The sequence below is a fragment of the Mastacembelus armatus genome, chromosome 2 (genome assembly GCF_900324485.2).
Source record: "Mastacembelus armatus chromosome 2, fMasArm1.2, whole genome shotgun sequence".
NCBI classification, from domain to species: Eukaryota; Metazoa; Chordata; class Actinopteri; order Synbranchiformes; family Mastacembelidae; genus Mastacembelus; species Mastacembelus armatus.
In genome coordinates this window covers 2,334,819-2,355,601 of record NC_046634.1, presented here as the reverse complement: position 1 = coordinate 2,355,601, position 20,783 = coordinate 2,334,819, and the positions used below count along the sequence as shown (strand labels likewise).

The 20,783-nt window shown below is 43.3% G+C and overlaps 2 protein-coding genes across 2 annotated transcripts; one reads left to right on the top strand and one right to left on the bottom strand.

The window, feature by feature from the left end:
• Window positions 1–637: 637 nt before the first annotated feature.
• On the top strand, window positions 638–6,172 carry xkr6a (XK, Kell blood group complex subunit-related family, member 6a). Its single transcript, XM_026301838.1, has 4 exons — window positions 638–1,451; window positions 3,908–4,104; window positions 4,845–5,262; window positions 5,668–6,172. Exons 1-4 carry the CDS (start codon window positions 865–867, stop codon window positions 6,170–6,172), a joined length of 1,707 nt encoding a protein of 568 aa, XP_026157623.1. The 5' UTR covers window positions 638–864.
• Window positions 6,173–13,426: 7,254 nt separating this feature from the next.
• enpp4 (ectonucleotide pyrophosphatase/phosphodiesterase 4) lies at window positions 13,427–20,317 on the bottom strand. Its single transcript, XM_026302005.1, has 8 exons — window positions 19,945–20,317; window positions 18,825–19,070; window positions 18,361–18,654; window positions 18,153–18,257; window positions 17,811–18,009; window positions 17,354–17,527; window positions 16,975–17,244; window positions 13,427–15,522 (listed from the first exon to the last, which is right to left on the bottom strand). Exons 2-8 carry the CDS (start codon window positions 19,059–19,061, stop codon window positions 15,425–15,427), a joined length of 1,377 nt encoding a protein of 458 aa, XP_026157790.1. The 5' UTR covers window positions 19,062–19,070; window positions 19,945–20,317; the 3' UTR covers window positions 13,427–15,424.
• Window positions 20,318–20,783: the final 466 nt, after the last annotated feature.

The following is a 20,783-nucleotide window of genomic DNA, read 5'->3' as shown; positions in this document are numbered from 1 at the left end:
ATATTGATAGAGGGAAAAGCTGATGATTGATGGATATGGATCGAAGGGAATGTTATTCTCCCTCAGTGCTCTTGCTGGAGGAAACTATAGCTGCTTTCATTAAGAAACAATCATTTTGTTTCTTTAAAGCGCAGTGGGCGATTGCTTAGTTGCGTGTGCGCGTGTCCGCGTGCAGATGTGCACTCGGGGATGAAGTCGTTTTCCGGTAGAGGGCGGAGTGACAGTGTGAGAGAGAAAGTGACGAGAGGAAGCAGGAGCTGCGGAAAGGAGCGGAGCGGACACGGGCTGCAGCGGCTGCCGGGTACCTGCGGCCTGAATGCGGGCAGGATGAGAGGCGCGAGTCGGTGGTCTTCCGGTTGACTGCACAGGAAAGTTTATATTAGCACTGGTCGGGATCGGTTAGACTGGTTGGTGTCCGGTGCGCGCGCCCACCCACCCACCCACCCACACACACATACACACACACACCCACACACACACACACGCTCACTCACACGTCTTAAGAACAGCGGGAGATGCATTACGTCATAGCCTCCCGTCGCCCTAGATGACCGCGCGCACAGGAAGGGATGATGCAGGGCTGCTGGACTAGAACGGGAAAGGATTCCGCTGCTGCTGCTGCTCGCGAGCGCCCGGTGGCGGTGTCTCGACCAGTGGAAGAAGAAGGAGAGCCGCCGTCGCGCGGCCGCCGGCTCTGATGGCTCCTCGCGCCCCGGGCGGGAAAGAGACACAGCAGTCGCCGCGGCGCGGGAGGGAAGGGGACAGCAGGTATCTGGGAAGTGACGTGGTATCCGCGCCCCGCGAGAAAGCACAACGGTGCGGTTGTCGTGCGTTTCGCAGGAGGGCAAGAGCGGGAAGGGGAACATGGCCGCGCAGTCGGACGGCGGCAAAGCCGGGGTCGGCTGCGGCGGCGGCGGCTTCGCCCAGCTGTACGATGTTGACGCCGAGGAGCCGCTGGACTCCGCCGCGATCCACATCTGCCAGTGCTGCCGTACCTCCGCTTGCTACTGGGGCTGCCGCTCAGCCTGCCTCGGCGCTCTGCTCGGCGGGGGCCAGCCTGCCGGAGGGGTCGGCGTCCGAGAAACTCACTGCCCGCCCCGGGAGCAGCTGTGGCTGGACTGCCTCTGGATCATCCTTGCCCTCCTCGTCTTCTTCTGGGACGTTGGCACGGACTTGTGCCTGGCGGTGGACTACTACCGGAGGCAAGACTACCTCTGGTTCGGCCTCACTCTCTTCTTTGTGCTGGTGCCATCGGTTCTGGTCCAGATTCTAAGTTTTCGCTGGTTCGTGCAGGACTACACCGGCGGGGGGCTCGGGGAGGTGGAGGGGCTGACCAAGCGGGGCACGGTGGCTTTGGGGTGCCTGTATCCCGGCAGAGACCGCCTGCAGCTGGCCACCATCTGGCTGTGGCAAGCCATCATACACGTCCTCCAGCTGGGACAAGTGTGGAGGTAGGGAGACCAACAGAAAAAAAACAACAAAACACTTGATCCTGACCTATCACAACACTCCCTCTCTTCATTTCTCTGTGTCACACACACACTTTCTCTTCTAACACACACTTAATGTTGCTAATGGGTGAGTGGTGTGTCTACTCAGTGTAGCTAGAAGAAAAGAAAACCTGCCTCAGACTGACAGGAGGGAGTGCAAGAGCAAGAGGAGGACATGGTAATGCTCTCTGTGACCTCCCCAGAGCTTCACTTATTATCTGAGAATGACAGACAGATATTAAGTCAGACAGTCAGAGAGCGATCCTAGTTTCACAGACAAACACTAACTTCTTAGAGTTTCTTTTCATTTCTGGGTCACCTTATGAAAAGCAGATATTAACTAAAGAATGAGTGACAGTGTGTTTAGGGCCTGAGACACTGTCCATGGTGCTGGATACATACACCAGCACCATGGACAGTGTCTCTGATGGAGAACGGAGGAGCCAGGGGTCATTGTGTGTGTGTGTGTGTGTGTGTGTGTGCGTGTGCATTTATTTACGTGTGTGAGCGTGCATGTGTGTGCACAGGCAGGTCAGCCTGCGTGACCAGTGGAAAAAACGGTGTCATGGCTCTCCCCGTGAGTGTCAGCATGCATGGAGAGTACAAAGAGGAAAAGCATCTGCGCTTCTGGCAACACGTTTCCTTCTCGCTATGTCACTCTCTTTCTCTGTTACGCACGCATACACATTTACACACGTACAACACAGTTGGACGAGGGTAGCTGCTAATTGTAGTGCTAAAAGCTTTGGTGGGAAAAAACAGGAAAAACACACTTTTTCACTCTTACACACACACATTTTTCATTTGCAACTGTAGGTTCATTAGTCCTCCTCACTTAATATATTGTGTGTGTGCTTGCTTGTGCATGTGTGTGTAGCTTTCACAGTGTACATGTAGTGGTAGTAGTAGTAGCAGGAGTGTGCTAGGTTGTCTACAGCTTCCCAGCGCTCTATACTCTATACAAGGGCAGTTTTCACTCTCCCTCCTCATCATTCTGTCTGAGAAGACTCCTTAATGGTGTCCACTGGCCTCTGGGTGGGCAGCAGGGAGAGGAGAGGAGAGAAGTGATGTGTGTGTGTGTGTGTGTGTGTGTGTGTGTGTGTGTGTGTGTGTGTGTGTGTGTGTGTGTGTTTACATCTTGCTGTGATAGGACTGTGCTACTCAGCTCCTCTCCTTTGGTCTCTCCATGGTTGTAGAGTTAAATCTACCCGCCCCCAACACCCACATACACACACATCACTCCTCCATCTCCATCCACCCCAGCAAATAATCATCCCCTCAGCCTGAACAATGGACTCTCCCACCTGGAAGGAGTGGACGAGTAGGAGAAGGAGGAAGAAAGGAGGAGGGGAGGGGGGTTTGTAGCTGGGAAATGGTATGACCTGATTGAGACAGATCGCTTAGAGATGGAGAGGCTGTAGAGGGAAGGAGGGGTGAGAAAGGTTGCACATGCACAATGGGAGTAAAACTGGGGGGAGGGGGCAAGAAAGTGAGCAAGAGGACAGAGGGAAAAGGAAGCGTGAGAGTGTTGGGGGTGGGAGATCTACTCTATTTGGTACATATAGTATGAAACACATCTTTTTATGTCAGGGTGTTAAATAGCTGTTACAGCAGTCTGCCTTGCTGCAAAGTAAACCATCATCCTTAACTTTCTGTTCATAGGTTAAAAAAAAAAAAAGCAAAACAACTAATGCTAGTTCTGGATCCCTCACTGTTCTTGAGTCAAGGACAAACAGCATTTTGGTGTTTACACTTCATTTTCAACAAAACTCCTTTTATTTAGCCTTTAATGGTTTGTGCACAAGCAAGAGCAATAATGCGTTTGAGTGGTATGGATGTGTGTTAAGGTGTTTTTCTATATATGATGCATTATTTATGTTACGTGAATTAAGCTTGTATGCTTCAGACAAGATGTCTGGAATAAGCCCTACATGTTGAGCAATGCATAATGCAGGAACATAAGCACACACACAAATGCAACGACAGGAGGAGGATTTCATTAGAATACGTTTGCACTCATGTACATATACATACATGCATCCAAACACACACACACACACACACAAGCTCTCAGTGAGTGACCTGAAGCAATTTTAATAGAAATCACTGCCTACATCCCGCCCACATGTACAGTAGTTTACCACCTCTACAAATGGACTCAGTATGTATGGCTCAAAACATGTCATGGCTGTTTGTTATCAGAGAACAATGAAAGATAGAAATATTTCTAGTATTTTCATGACAAATTGTCCTGTGCTCTAATTAGCATTGCTGTTTATTAAGGGCAGTTCATCATTGAGAATTAACCACCACAGTAGCAGCAGCACATGTAATGTGGCATGGACAATACAAATCATAAGGCTAAAGAATGTGTAGTATTAATAGTAATTAGTGCTCGTACCTGTGACCCCATGCAGGTACATTAGGACGCTGTATCTGGGCATCATGTCGCGTCGGCAGAAGGAGCACCAGCGGCGCTGGTACTGGGCCATGATGTTCGAATATGCAGACGTCAACATGCTGCGACTGCTGGAAACTTTCCTGGAGTCTGCTCCTCAGCTGGTTCTGCAGCTCTGCATCATGATCCAGGAGAACCGAGCCGAGACGTTGCAGTGTAGGTGGAACACAGGTCGCGCCGACTGGACTGGCTTCAGTTCAACAGTACTGCTCAGAGTGTCTGAAACACCAAGGAAAACAGCTTCACATCAATAGTACCAACTTCCAACCACAGTACCAGACAGAACACCATGTTTTCATATAGCCCACAAAGCACATACAAATCAGCAGCTGCACAAACAGTAATTAGCAATTTGCGTACATCGTGCTCAGTAATTTGTGGCTGCAGATGGTGCTGCTTTAGGATTTTCACACAGTGTCTTTTGTTCAGGTAGTGCTAGAACGATAGCACAATTACAAGCATTCGGGGGATGTGCTAGCCAGAGTCCATCAGCCTCTCTTCCCTTATTCATCCAGGCAATGTATCATCAAGGCGGCCACCCACTAGTGTTATCCATGCCTATCATGGGACACCTTCTACTTTAAATATGTGACTAGTACAGGGGGTGGATGCACACAACAGCTGGGACATTAAAAATACCTTTATATTTCAGACTCATACTGTTAAGTGTCATTACCAAATGTTTCTGTCGTGTCACACTCTACTTCTTATTTAAGGATGTGCTCAAATGATTAAAACACCCACACTGACTCAACATAAATTTCAGCCTGTGTACTTTTGGTTTCACAAACCTTGAAATCTTGATTCCACTTTGTTCTGATTGACTGACTCAGAAAAACAGAAGCCTCTAAATCATCCACCTCTGCTCTCTTTTTCTCCTCTGCTTCTTTCTGTAGGCATCTCCTCCCTGGCCTCCCTCCTGTCTCTTGCCTGGGTTCTGGCCTCCTACCACAAACTGCTGCGAGATTCTCGTGATGACCAGCGTAGCATGAGTTACCGTGGGGCACTGCTGCACCTCTTCTGGCGCCTCTTTACCATCTCGTCCCGCGTCCTCTCGCTTGCCCTCTTCGCCTCCCTGTTCCACATCTACTTCGGCATCTTTGTGGTGCTGCACTGGTGCGCCATGGCCTTTTGGGTGGTGCACGGAGGCACAGACTTCTGCATGTCCAAGTGGGAGGAGGTGCTCTTCAATATGGTGGTTGGCATAGTCTATATCTTTTGCTGGTTTAACGTGAAGGAGGGCCGCACACGTTACAGAATGGTGGCGTACTACACAGTGGTGTTGGCTGAGAACACCCTCCTCACTGGGCTGTGGTGAGTGGGTCCATGTGTCATTAGCATTAGGGTAAAGTTAGTGCAATGAACTATGGTGAGAGCACAGTTCTTCTGAGGCAATTACAGCAGTGGACCAGCTGGCCAAACCTGCAACCCTGTTAAAACTACACACTAAAGCTACACTAATCCCAGATATGTCTCAACTGAACTACAGATGCTGGTGAGGCAAAAATCGAAGAGGTGAGGTTTGAATGAATGGGTTTTGTGCTACAGATATCCTTGCATTGTCAAATGTGTGCCTTACTACTCTTTAAAGCAAGAGGGTCTCTTGATAAGGAGCTACTGCAGGGAGGCTCAGGCCAAGTCAAAACATTTTGTGAACTATGCACTCTAGTTGATTCTGGTCTGTTTAATTTAACCCCCTCTGTGGTCACCTGCCTACAGGTACGCCTACAGGGACCCGGTTCTGACCGACTCCTATGCTGTCCCAGCACTGTGCAGTGTCTACCTGACGTTTGCTGGAGGCGTCCTTGTCATGCTGCTGTACTACGGATTCCTGCACCCTGCCACTGCCCACCTCCAGCCAAGCCCCGCCTCGTCCTGCTGTGCCCAGCTGCTTTGGGGTCTCCCCCTCCCGCCATCAGCCCCACCCACCGCCCCGCCCACCCCAGCTCACATGACCAAATCACAGACGGAAGAGGATGTGGCCGAGACATGTCTGCCAGTCTTCCAGGTGAGATCAGCCCCCCCCATCTCCAAGCCTGAAGGCCCACTTATAAAGATCGACATGCCCAGGAAACGTTACCCGGCGTGGGACGCCCACTACGTAGACAGGCGTCTGCGGAGGACTATAAACATCCTGCAGTACATAACGCCAGCTGCTGTGGGCATCCGCTACCGTGACGGACCCCTATTGTATGAACTGTTGCAGTATGAGTCCTCGCTCTGACACACACACACACGCACGCACGCACGCACGCACGCACGCACACACACACACACACACACACACACACACACACACACATCAGTACACATAAGCACATGTGCACCATAAAAAACATGTATGTGGACATGAATGGTCAGATTTAGGGAAAATTTAGAAACACATTTACAAACACAATGTCACACTTGATATAAGCACACAGACAAAGCAGTTTGTCACACACTAATGCTCTCTCACACACACACACACACACACACACTTAAAAGTACACACAAACACACACACCGACATTTCTTGCAGGCACCTACCATGTGCACGTCCTATGGCCATGACTCAACAAGCTGCTTCGGCACGAGTCCATCTCTTTCACTCCTTATCATTCTATTTCTAACTCCTCTTACCGCTCTTCATTTGGTCTGTTCACTTCATGTCTGCACTCCGCTGTGAAGAAAAAAAAAACAAAAACAAAATAGAGAAATGAGCGCAGTTTCACACAGGAGCCCACCGCATGCTGTTTACTTTGCGTCGCTCACACTTTCACGGGTTTCAGTAGAATAAACAGATGAGACAAAGAAAGAAAAAAAACGGTACTTTTAAGAAAAGAAGTTTGTGAACATGTCGTCATTAGTCTTGTCAAAAGGTAGAGTATATATTTTCTATGTACAGAAGGGATGTTTATAACAACTGTTACACTGTCGACTAGGGATAAAGTACTTGGATGTTGGTTTTGGGGTCGCAACAGGAGAGCATGATGGGAAAGACGGAGACAGAGGTTACTGGCATCTCACAAACTAATAAACAAAGTAGACATTTCACCGTAAAAATTAAGCTACAATCTCTTTGAGGAATAGGTTAACATTTGGCAAGTATTCATTTTGTTACCGGAGTTAGATAGGAATGATACCACTGTCATGTTTGTATGCAAAACAAAGAGCTAGAGCCAGAAGCCTGTTAGCTGAGTTTAGAATAAAAACTAAAAGCAGGATGAAACAACTAGTTGGGCTTTGTTTTAAAAAAAAAAAAATAAATCCTCCTACCAGAGGCTCTTAAGCTATTTAATTAGCATGCTGTTATTAACATGACTCATTTGTTTACTCTGCACACATACAGAAATGTAAAAATGACAGTGTGGGTTTACAGGCAGTTCTGTCGTGTAACTATTTCTTGGTAAGACATGGTGGTTTCCTGGAGTCTTTCCTAGACAGTACATAGTTAACCAAAGTCTTTAAAAACCAGACCAGTGGACTCATGCAAACAGACTGAAAGTTATAGCACAAACAAGTTTGGCCAGCAATATAAAAGAAACAACAACAACAAAAACAAACTAGTATCCGATGACGTCTTCATAATTACTAGTGTATACTAAGTTGTATAAACACAACTGCTGGTATAGGGCCATAGCACAGCACATGGCTATCACACTGTTTTTCCAGTGTGTTTGCCATCTGTAGGTTTGACAGTTCTCCATCATTTCCATCATGTTGGTTAGAAGAGTCGTGGGAGGTTACATTTTACTAATTCTGTCAACAGTTGATAATGCTTAAAGAAAAAACCCGGCTGCGTTGGTTTACCCAGCTAGACAGTGACAAAAATGACAAATCGTCTAAATTTTCAACAGACGAATTATTTTTGATCTACGTCTACTACGTTTTTCTGTGTGATGTCTTAATCATGTAGGTCCCACGCTAACGGGGTGCTGCCACTGAAGCTGATATAAAGCGGTTTTGGACTTCAGTCATCACAACCTTCCCGATGACTTGTCTTCTCTTGTACCGTGTCCAATATCAACTCCTCCAAAGCCGCCCACAGCTGAGCTGTGATGTGTGGCTCATTATTTATTTTTTTTGTTTGTTTACCCCTGTAATCCAAGCTGTTACACTGGCAGGCGACAACAAATGAACTAGGATATCAGTCATCAGTTGACAGGAACGTTGCTCCTGAAATCTCATGTCGTGACGAGGCCGCCTTAAAAACACGTGGTGGTGAGTAAAAACAATGGCAGAGCAGGTGAAACCCACAGCCATAGCGCAGTTACAAAAGAGGAATACAAACACACGCATGCTTCTTATTAATGCTGCTGTTATGCTATGAGAATCAAGCAGGCGAAAGAAAGAATTTAAATGAGCAGTAAAAGGGATAATCTAACATATTTTGGGGGTTTCAGTCCTTTTTCTTCTTGGCCATGAGTTTCAAATTGTACAAAGATTCATCTGGAAGTGTTACTGTTTGGGTGGCAGCCAGCGTGGAACTTCATTGTTTCAAACTTAATTATATTTTTTGTGCTCAAAAGTATTCATAGTGGTGGTCCCATGCCCAGGTTGGGACCCACTGTCAAAGATTAAGTAATTCATCAAAACAGAATTAGATGAATCAGATGAATTGATAAACATAATCAATAGGTGCGGCCATTTTTTTTTTTTTTTCATCACAAAGTGGCAAGGGAAAAAAGACTAACACAAAAAATGTTGAATCATCCCTTTAGGTTTGAACAGTAAGAACAATGAGTGAGCTTACATTACTTTCCCGTGGTGCTAGTCAATAAAAAAAAAAACAACCGACAAATCAGATCATTTGCTGCAAACTGGCAAGTAGATTCAATAGGTGTGAAACAGAATCAGCAGCATCTGCGTTCATATGGTGCAAAACACTCAAGCTACAGAGTCAATTGGCTGCTAATCCCACTTCATATGGTGCAAATATATACACATGTACTTATGGTGCAATAAGGGCAGATTGTCTCTTTGAATTCTATGGTGCAACTTGAGTACTGCCTTCAGTTATCGGCCAAGGCTGTGCCAAAGGCTCCGTCCAAACGGACAACTGCTCTTCCTGTCCTGCAGAAGCTATGCAAGTCTCCAACGCAGGGAGATGTGCTTAGTGTGCACATACACATTCAAACACACACACACACAGACACACACACACACACACACATTCACAGGGTTTTCCTCAGCAGCAGGGAGATATGCTTTAGTACACACATACAGGCAGAGCGTGAAAAGTAGTGTAACAACATGGGAAGTATCCCTACCTCACTGCTTGAACACACATACAAGAACACAAACACACTCACACTAATGTCCAATAATCCCTTACCCCTTTATAATTTGGGAACAATATTCATATGGTGCTATTGAGTAAAAGCTTGATGGTTTTTGTATAGTTGTGGTTAGAGTGGAATGACGAATTTAGCCAAATATGTTTAGAAAACCAGTCAGATTGGCTGAACGGTGTGATTCAATCAATCTGACTCCTCATGTCGAGAGTGTATGTAAAAACAGCAACACCTCCTGTTTCTGAAGCTGAGTGACACATAAAAGCTCAATGCCTTACTCACTCAACAGAGGTGGAGGTAGATTTTTTTTCTTCGATATCTAAGTCCTAGTTATGTACAAAAAGATGAACATTAGGAGGGTGGTGCTACTTTTTGGTACACTCTGATCTCGACATGCGCTGTACATTAAGCATGAGTTTGGTGTGTCGGGGCCGAGAAATCAAGGGAAAACAGCATACTGTGTTAGCACGTTATCCTAAAAACCGAACATGTGCCATTTAGACAACACAGTCAGGCATTTTCTGTTAGTTTCACAGATCGTGCTCGTGAATTTCTTGCATAAATGTTCTAGATTTGAGGGCACATGTGCTAAGAAAAAACGGTTACTGCAGAGGTTTAAAGGCTTGAAGAGTCACAGCTTTGTTTGTGCTTGTTAAAGGGAGATTTACGTTGAGCTCCAGAGCAGCTGTTACACTAGCTTTTCCCTAGCACTGACCTCTGACCTAAACCATGGCCCCTCTGCACCCAGAGCTCCAGCCAATCAGAGATCAGGTTTAACACAGCCACATCAGGTCTGACACAACCAAAAACACAGTTATTTCTTATTACGGAAGAATTCATGAGTAGCATTCAGACTCAACCACAGCTTCATAATCAAACTGCAGGTACCATCTCCATTTGTTTTAGAGTCAGATTACACCCAGATCACCAATAGTCAGAAATTCACAGATCCACACTCAGTCTACCGTTGAGTCTGCTACACAAGAAAGTTTCTTCCTTTACCCAAAAAACCAGAGCCTTAGCCAGGCCCATCCTGTAAGAAAATAAAATCCAGTCAGTGTTATTGTATGGCTACACATCCACAGCTATGCAAAGTTAAAAACATAAAGAATCTGGGCTTGGATAACCTTTACAAAAATACCACATCACTGTTCTCATGTATGCTTTTTTATCAGTACTTTCTTTTTTGTTTGTTTGCCATGGAGAAGTAAAACAGCAGAAACCATTAAGTGTTGTGCAGCAATGCAAACGTAATGTAACATTTGTTTACATTTTTTGAAACTTTTTGCATAAATTTATCATTTTGATGCACTTGATATATATTTTTCTCCATCAAGTTTGTCTGTTAATGGGTTTAAATTGGTTGGGAGTGGGAAAAAAAAAAACTGTGTATTGTAACTTTATCTTGGGAATAACCGCAATGGATGCGACCTCCTGACTGAGGAATGTGCATCCGATTGTGAAAATGAAAAACTTTTTTCTTTGGATAAACACATAAATGTTCCACTTTCAGGGTCTGCAAAGCATATGAGGCCTGCGGTTAGGCTGGGTATGTGTGGGGTATGTGAGGGGTATGTGAGAGGTGAGTGTGTGTGTGTGCGTGTGTGTGTGTGTGTGTAAGCGAGTGCAAGCTAATGTATGTGTTTGTGATGCTTCATATGCTTTCTCCAGCCAAAGTTCTACTTGCTTGGTCCAGAGCTGTGAAAGTATCATTACTCATAATGGTTTTTGTAGAACTTGAGACCAGATGCTAAGCTGTTTCTGATCTTAGACCAGTTTCTACCAGATCTGAGTCCAATTACAACTGAAAACCTTTCTTATTAAAACCGGGGAGGTTGGGTTGTTTTCGCACAAATACTCAAATTCAATCATGATAAATAAGTGGAAAGGATCTCAGTGGTTTGACTCAGGTCTGGCTCTTATAAGCACAGGGCAGGGTCAAACTACACCTTATGTGGATGTATCTATAAAATGTACCATGATCTTTTATTTTATCAGTCATGCTTTTCTACTGTGTTCAGCTTGGAAAAAAAAAAAGTAGCTCTAAAGATTTTGATGTGCACTAGTAGCTTTTATTTTCTTGTGGTTGGCATTTTGATTGTAAATACCTTTTTCAGGCAATTCTCCTCAGTTAGACGTGTATTTGATGAGTTTGCTTAGATGGTTCTTTCAAACGTGTTGATAGTAAATGTCTTTATAAATATCCAGAATGTAAGACAGGAAAAGAAAAACATGGCTGGACAGGAAACTGTCTTTTCATAGGAGTCTGTGCCACGTGTTGTCTTGAGCACAGTGATATTATATTTATGGGCAGGATGCACAGTTTGGAGATGATCTGCCAGGCAGCTGTGATTTAACTTTGGTTCAGCTTATCTATAGAAGTGAAAATTAGGATATAACTACGGATGTTTGCTGGTTCCCTTAATTTCATTCATATTCCTGCAGAGGTTAGCTTATGTTTAATGGCACAGCAACATCCAGAAATAGATTTTTCAGCCCAGAAGTGCTTACATTTATGTTTGTGCATAAATTACCCAAATAAAATAAGTGTTCATTAGTTGAATTTATTTGCGGTGATAGCCAATTTTTTAGTTTTAGATCATGTAAGCTACTTGCAGCCTTTTTGCTAACTTAAGCTACTCTGCTAAATTTAGCATAGCATTACAGACGTGTGCGACATTATCTTTTCATTCACTTCACAGAAAGACAGGGAATTTTTTTTAACGAACTAAAATAGGTATGTGAACTAAAAATGTACTCACCAGAATGAAGAATACTTTTCTCCGCTCAAAAAATATTAGCCTAGCCTAGCTAACTTTAGCCCCAAACTGGAAGCTAAAGGGAATAGCTGGTCCGGTTATGTCACAGGTTTAATATACCCGCCTACTAGCAGCTCTACAACACACTGATATGTTATATCTTTTTAATTCATCAAAGCAAAAACCGAAGAGCTAGAATAACTATGCCAAAAAATAAAAAAATAAAAATACGTGCACTAGCTGCGTAGCATACGTTACTAAGCTAAGCTAACTTGCCTAGCATATAGACCAGAAACCAAACTAAACATAAATTATTTTCCGAATTATCAAACAATTACTATTTTAATTTTGTGGGGCCTATAGATTATATTCCATTCACTCTCACGTCCAGAACCTTTTCAAGATTCATTAATTAATTTAAGACGGGCCTTTTCTTTAACACCATGGCTGTTCTACAGCTACAGGCCAATAAACAAAGCACACGCCCTTAAAAAGGTAAAAGAGGTACAGGTGTACTGCAGTACAGGTACAGGTATACTACAGTAGAAGCACAGGTATACTAAGGTACAGGTATACTGCAGTAGAGATACAGGTATACTACGGTAAAGGCACACGTATACTGCAGTAGAGGCACAGATATACTAAGGTACAGGTATACTACAGTAGAAGCACAGGTATACTAAGGTACAGGTATACTGCAGTAGAGATACAGGTATACTACGGTAAAGGCACATGTATACTGCAGTAGAGGCACAGGTATACTAAGGTACAGGTATACTGCAGTAGAGGCACAGGTATTATTGAGAGCAGGGCTGTCTGGCTAACATCTCCTGACTTCACTGCAGAAATGATGGCTGCTGTCCCCAACCTTTGCTCAAACTCAGCTCATAGAAACCTGGTCTGAGGTGGATTTCTGCATCCACACTGAATGTTTCTGGCCAACCATGAAGGACACAACAAAGAGGGGAGAAGTTTATCTCTGGTTTGTCTGTGTATTCTCTGTCTAATATTAGTGTAAAAGCATCCTGAGGAAGAGTTGAATGATATTTTCAATGGCTCTAGGTGGCCAGTGTTAGGAAATGTGTTATTTTTGTTACAATACCTCCTGAAAAATAAAAGTCTATTTATCTGTGAAGAGAAGATTTACAATAATACAAATGACTACATAGAAATGACATTTTAAATTATGTAAAACAGAAATAAATGAAAACATGTACAGTTCATTTGGTTTTGAACACGATACAGAAATGTATATGTGTCAGTATTGAGTTTGATTTTATATATTTACCACTTTATTACGTTGTAATGTTGTGACTGCAATGAACAAAAAAAAATATAAAGGAATATAAATTAATTTTTCCAAATGTGTGTCGCTCTTCCTTTCCATTTAGTGAAGCTGGGTGTCAGGGGGTTTTACTTTTCCTTTCAATCACAAGACAAAAGTCAGATTTTTAAATCAACATTTATTCGTTTTTAAAACCTCATTAAACCACATAAACCTCTGTTACAGGCTAGAGAGCATGGTACTGAATTTTTCTAATTGACCAAACTTAAATAGTAACTTTAGGGATTAATCCCAAATCCAGTGCAAAAGATGCAGATTATATTTAGCACTTAAAACATCACAAGCATGACCATATAACATCTTGTTGATAACGATGGCCTCTATTATGCGTTTCACACCATTCCACCAGTGCGAAACTGTCATTAATATGGTCATTTGTTGAAGGCAGCATAGGAAATGTCAGAGATTGACGCTACATCCAGAAGACAGAACACAGCAGGACATCAGGCATGGAAGTCCTCCTCTTGTTGAAGGTACGAGCACATTTGCCCTCACACGCGCGCAAATAGATGCATGGACAGTATATATAAATCAACAGGGTCGAAGAGGCATACAAACAGCACTGCCTTAAAGAATAAAACTTGCATTACTACAGTGTGGCTTTTCGCAACAAAGCCCGTGAAAAGAACAAAAAGAACACAGCCAAGAATGCGTTACTTCTTTCAGCACCTCATGACTTTGCGAACTTGTCAGTGGCTTTTAACTCCAAGACCATTAGTTACAACTGAAGACATCAATCTTTAAAAAGTGGTCAAACATATATAAAATATCATTTTAAGAGGGCAAAGGAAGTTCTTACGACAGGCACATATTGAGGTTTTTAGCAAATACTACCTGAAAAGGAGCATTTGTCAGGAGCTCTTTTCAGCAGTGGATTATTAGTTACAGCAGTTAGCAGTAAATTGATTAAAAATAAACTCACATAAAAGAACAAAGTATAACACGATCAGATGGATGGATGCTCATATTTTTGAGGAGGATTAATTCATTGTTGGTTTTGTCTTTTAACAAGTTTATTAGAAAAATCTAGGATATGACCAGACGTCTTTCGCGTCTCATCGTCAGTGACTTTCAGCAGCACTCTGATCCACATTCTGTGACCCCTGAAAATAGTCATGTGCCCTGTCAATGCGCCCTTGAGCAGGACACTGAACCTGTGGCTGCTCACTGTCTGTAAGCGTCAGATAAATATAAAAACAACACTATTTTAACACTATTCAGGTTTTTGCACAATTTTAAGAATGTAGGTGAACCAGTGTCTTACTTGCAACCTGTTATTTTTCCAATACATTATATTGCTTTAATTTCATGACATGAATTTGTAAAAAAAAAAAAAAATGCTGCTTTTATCATATGGTAAATATCTCTTTGGGGCATCTGTTGTGCAGCTTAATAACTATCTTTGGTAAAATATATGTACTGTAAATACAGAATGAACCACCAATAATTAAATTGCATAGAAATCTCCATTACACCCTTCTGTGGTATTTATGGTCATTATTACTTTATTGTACTATATTTTAAAAGTGAAATGTGTAGATACAATGTAGAATTAAAGTGTTTTTGAGATAAAAGTCAGATGTCAGTGCAACAATAAAACCAAAACAGTAACAGTGACGACCAAAGTCTGAAAGTATCTTTTCCTAGTGAGTAGCAATATAAACCTTAAATAAGCAACTGGCTCCCTCTGCTGACAAAAAGGAGCACTGCAAATGGAGAAAAATAACATTATCGATAGACAAGTCCTACCAAAAAACAAACAAGAAATAAACCAACAAACAAACACAAAAAGAAATATGAATCAGCATTTTAAACAAATTCATCCTTTTATCTCCCAGAATAAATTAATGATTAATTCCTCATAAGTCACATTCCACAGCAAAATGCCACAGGCTTTTAAACAGTAACAGAGTTACAGACAACTGGAGCATTCAGTGATGCATGTGTGTACACACACATGAACACATGAATGTACAATACACACATGCAGGAGTGAAAGTTATGGCAGACGTGTCAGTGGGTAAAGTGCAGCATGTCAAGTACCTACTGGCCACTGGCAGGTGAGGCAGATTATCATCCACACGGCTCTGATGGCTTTACTCCAACAGGGGTTCGTCGTCGTCGTCGTCAATCTGCAGCCTCTGGAAGGGCCGGGGGCCGGCTGAACGGCGGCGACTCAGCAAAATGAAAAGAACTGAAAAGAAAGAAGTCCTGTTAGTTTACCCACTGCTCCTCTTTCTTCCAGGGATCCACCCAGAGTCCTTTTAAGATTAGACGAAAAACATCAATATGTAGTTCGATGTTGCAGTCGAGACCACCTAAGATGAGACCAAGACAGACCAAGACCAGAGCGAATCGAGACCAAGGCAAGACCAACACTTTAAGGAGCTGAAACCAAGCCGAGACCAAGACCAAAGAAGGCCGAGACCAAGTCAAGACCAAGACCAGACCAATGCGCATATCTATCTATATATATATATATATATATACACACAGTACTGTGCAAAAGCTGTAGGCACTAAAATACGCAGGCGATGATTTTGTTATAAATTACATAATTTTTTTTCATTTATTAGTTAACTTAATTCAAAGTGCAGTAAAGGGAATAAAACTAAATCTAATGAGTATTTGCAGCTCTCCCCTTTGGCCTGAAAACCAGCAGCAGTTCTCTCTGGTTTGACCTGCACACGGTTTCTCCTGGTACTTTGCAGCACCTTGGAGAAGCTGCTGCAGTTCTTCTGTAGATTCAGGCTGTCCCAGTGTTTCTGTCTTTTCCTGTGATCTCAGACTGACTCCACACTACTCAGATCAGGGCTCTGTTGTAAAACTCACATCATCTGCTGCAGGACTCCTGGTTTTTCTCACCTCTTTTAAAAAAAACCAAAAAAAAAAACCTTGATGACCTCTAGTGGGGTTTTCATGGGCATGCTGTCCCACACAATGAACCTACGATCAATCAGACACCTGATGGTGTTGTATGATAAAACTCCAAACCATCTAATGTGCCTAAAGGTTCTGCACAGTAGTGTATATTCATATTTGGGTGGCAGACCTGCATCTTTTGGGTAACTGACACTATAGCTGGCTGTGTGACATCCGTGTGTTGCCCCGCCTTGTATTCCAACAGCCTAAAAATCAGGGAGGAGGAACTGGTAAAATATCTGGTTGTACTGATTATAAACATCAATGACATGAAAACAGCAATCTCAATAATGATGCAAAACATTATTACCACTTCATTTTATTACCATATATTGAAATAATCACCTTTATGGTGCATAAAAGCATAGCGTACTGACATGAGCGAACTTTCATGTAACATAATTCTAAACAGGGTTTTGGTACAAAACCACTGTTACTGCTAACGCCAGCTAAGTACCTTTGCTAGCTCCACTCAGCTTAACGGTAGTGGTCCCAGCTGTTTCAGTAAGAGCTGCGCTTCAGAATTTACATATGGCTGCCTGTTGTCTTTCAGACAAAACACAGTTGTGGTCTTGACTGGTCTTGAAATAAAATTCCGAGTCTGCAGCATCGGAGACTAAGACAATACCAAGTAAAACGGAGGTTGATTCCGAGACATGACCAAGACCTCCAGACGGGTCTCGAGTACTACAACACTAATACAGCTGCAATCATTCTGACTTACCAGTGACTGAAGAGAGCACGAGCAGGACACCCACCACCAGGCCAATCACCATAGGGGCATCCCAGCAGGTCTCACCAGCCAGCAGACACCGAGCGCGGGTCAGGGTGCCGTTGTTGGGCTGTGGGGGTACCGCCAGCAGGTGGCACATAAGTGGGTAAATGTCCACACTCTGTAAACTGCTGACCTGGTAACCCTGACGGAAGCTGGGCCCTGCTGCTGCCAGGAAGGGGTGCATGCTGGGTAGGGAGTTGTCATAGCCGTGATCACCCACTAAGGGAAGGAAAGAGTGGGAGAATGGGTGCACATCTGGTTATTAATATGAACGCATATCCCAACTGACTTTGTTGTACATAAAAAAAATAAGACAGTTAAGATGTACGTTTCGAAATCTTGTTCCCTCGCCGCACTATGGTCCAGCCCTCATCTGCAATCAGTAAGATTGGCTGGATTCGCTCATTGTTCCGGTAGTGCAGTCTATCAGGGATGGCCTTCTTCAAATATGCTGTCATGTGGGGATGGCACTTACTCAGCAAGTTAAAGACTGCCTCAGGATCTGTAGAGCACATGCAGGAAAATGTATTTGTGAGAGCAACACCCTAAAAAACATTAGAAAATGGACATGCATGGACTGTACCAATAACTTACAGTAGAATTTACCTCGACATTAATGATAAAAAACTGGGCTTTATCTGAATTTTAAGAATAAAAGTTACTTTTGCAGCAAAATAATTCAAATAAAGGTGATTAGATGAATGATAAAAGCCTGTTTCATATTTTTGTGTTTGCCTGCAGGATCTTATTGTATACCCCGTAACAGCTCATGCTACCCTGGTTACCTCTGAGTGGAATAAGGGCTGCCACAGGGGAAAGATCAACCAGGGTGTAATTGTCAGGGTGGACACATTTGTCCAGCTCTATGATGCGCTCAGTCGAACATTGAGCCATGCCGTGGTCACTGGTTACCAGGATATTGACGCGACCCCAGAGTCCGTTCCGTTTCAGCTCCGACATCAGCAGCCCAATGTTGTCGTCAACCTGATCACATGAAGACAGGCACAGCGGTAAGGCCGTATTAAACTGCAGGTAACCATGGGAGCAATTATGACATGACATGTACTACATGACAAGTTAAACTACTTGTGAAAGCCTCCCTTGGGTTTTAAATCAAATTACTGTACCTCCTTTAGCACTTTGCTCATGGCAGTAGCATTATCTGGGCCAAATATGTGACCTGACCTGTCCGGCTCCTCCCAGTAAAGAGCTGCAAACATCACTCCTGGCTCCTGGTAGCATGAAGAGCACAGTAAAGATTGTCAGACACAAACTATTGCCCTGTGCACCAAAGTTTCACAGCGGTGACAGAGCAGAATGAAAATTGAAACCTACTTTTCCATCGCCCAACATCCACTCTGTCACATTGCCTAGTCGTTGCTGGAACGTCACATCAGGGTTGTAGGGAAAGAAGTGCGTTGCCGTGCGGTTGCTGATGCTTACATCAGAGCCAGGCCACATCATAGCCCCCGTCTGGTAGCCAGAATCAAGCGCAGTGAGCCAGAGGGGCTGTGCTTCACTCCACCATATGGGGTCAGAGTAATTGCTGGTGCTGAAATGCTTGTGGCTTACGGGGTCATACATGTTACTAGCCAGGACACCATGAGACTCTGCATACAGCCCCGTCACCTGGACAGAACAATTATTATTATTATTTGACTGTCATATATTTAAGATATTTTTTATTTTATACTATTATACACTTTTTTATGGGACTTCATTTATTACAAGTCCACATTAAACAAGTCACAAGCAATACATAGTGCTATTTTTTACACAAACACAAACAACAGGGTTACCAGGGTGTAGTGATTGGGAAATGTCTTGGTGATGAATACATTGGTGAGTTGCTCCACCAGGACCCCCTGGCTGTACAGGAGTTTCAGGTTTGGCATGGGGAACCTCTGCAGGTAGTCGGCTCGGAAACCGTCGAAGGACACGAGCAGCAAAGGTGGAGGCACCTGATGAGCCGTGCTGCTGTCTGTCGCCAAAGCTCCGACACCACACAGGAAACTCAGCAGTATTTGAAATAACATCCTGAGGAGCTGCAGAAAAATTAGACAAGGTGTAGGTAAAGAACACTAACAGTGTAGTGCTGGGTTTATTATCGTAGGAAACTTGAATACTGTCACACTTGAAAAGCTTGTACTAGTTAAATTCTGTGCCATCAGACAGTAAACAGGCCATGCCACAGTTACTGCAGTTCCTCCTGTGGAGTAAATGAATGCCTGTACTACATTTTATGGCAATTAAACCAAAAGTCATTGAGATGCTTCAGTCAGGACTAAAGCAGTGGACCTATACCAATACACTCCAGTGGGGCTAAATAAAGCCTGAAGAAAAGAAAGCACAGAGATCTGTTACTAGGAACTGGATAATCCAGACTGAGGACAGCGCAGTTTCACATCACTGAACTGTCTGTTGGCATAAAATAAATAAAGTAAAAATACAAAAGACTTAGGAACTGAAACTTATGCAGTACCTGCAGGCAACATTAGAGTCAACTAAAGATGTACGACAGGTTCACTTACTGATGATCGTAAAGTCATAGTGCTCAACTTAGTGACGGTCACACATCATTAACTTCATTACACACAACCGGTGATGCATTTGACGTCACGCTTTTAAAAAAAAACCGTCAATTGACAGGTCAAATAAACAGTCACAACCAGGAAGTCGCTGAAATACCCCCCAAAAAAATGCCACAAATAAATATATGAGTAGTCTGTGGCAGCAGCACAAAAGACACATGAATAATATGCGGTATGGAATAATCAGGAATAATTAATTTTACTTTTCCGGGCAGTACGGAGGCAGTTAGTGCTCCGCGTAGCATATTAGCTTAGCTAGCTAATGCTCCACCCCCCCTCCCACCCGCATATTATTGCTAACTAGCTAACGCTGTTTAAATTGTTTCACCTGTTAGTGGGCTGACAGGTAGGTGTCCTCCACAAAGTGCCGCTGAATAACTTTCTCTGTCGGCTCCTGTCACAGCAACAGCATCGTCAGTGGACTTCCTCGGCAGACGCTGGTGTTGTCAAGCTAGCTACGACATTTACGTTAACGCTAGAAAGCGTTTCAAAATAAAGCTCTGTCTGAAAAGACGTGTGGCGTCAGACTAAATCACGCAATATCTGTCGTGTACAGTTTTGTTTACTGTACAAACTGCAATTCTACTACAGCTGCACTTCTACTACTACTTTACGATCGATAAAATATAGAGATAGACACGAATTCTGGTTTTTATCTCTAAAAAAAAACGAAAGCTCTCTCTACTTACAGCACACTTGACATAACCGTCGACAAACGCCTTAACTGAAGTGGCGGTTGATGCAGCCAATCAGGATTCAGATCGGGGGTTGAGGGGCGGGACAAACGCCGGTGATTAGCCTATTAGCTGCATTTTGTGTCTGGAAAATGAACTACAGGCTTTACATTAATAAATGTAAACATTTTATTTTAGCTTCAGTTCCTGTAAATTTTAATTAACAAATTTACTTGAATAAATAATAGTTTCACAATAATGAAGTCATTGTTGAGGCATAATGACAATACTTTATAATAAAGAGCTTAAGTTTTGTGGTTATAATTTGTCTGATTTAGAAACAAGTATGGGATGTGGAGCAGGAATGTAATCAACACACTGCCAAATGTTTTACTGTGTTGACTTGTCTTTTCAATTTAAAGGCTGAGCGATATTTTTTGGTTTTAGGAAATATTATTTTTGTCTAAATCGCTTTCTGATTGTCAAAGAAATG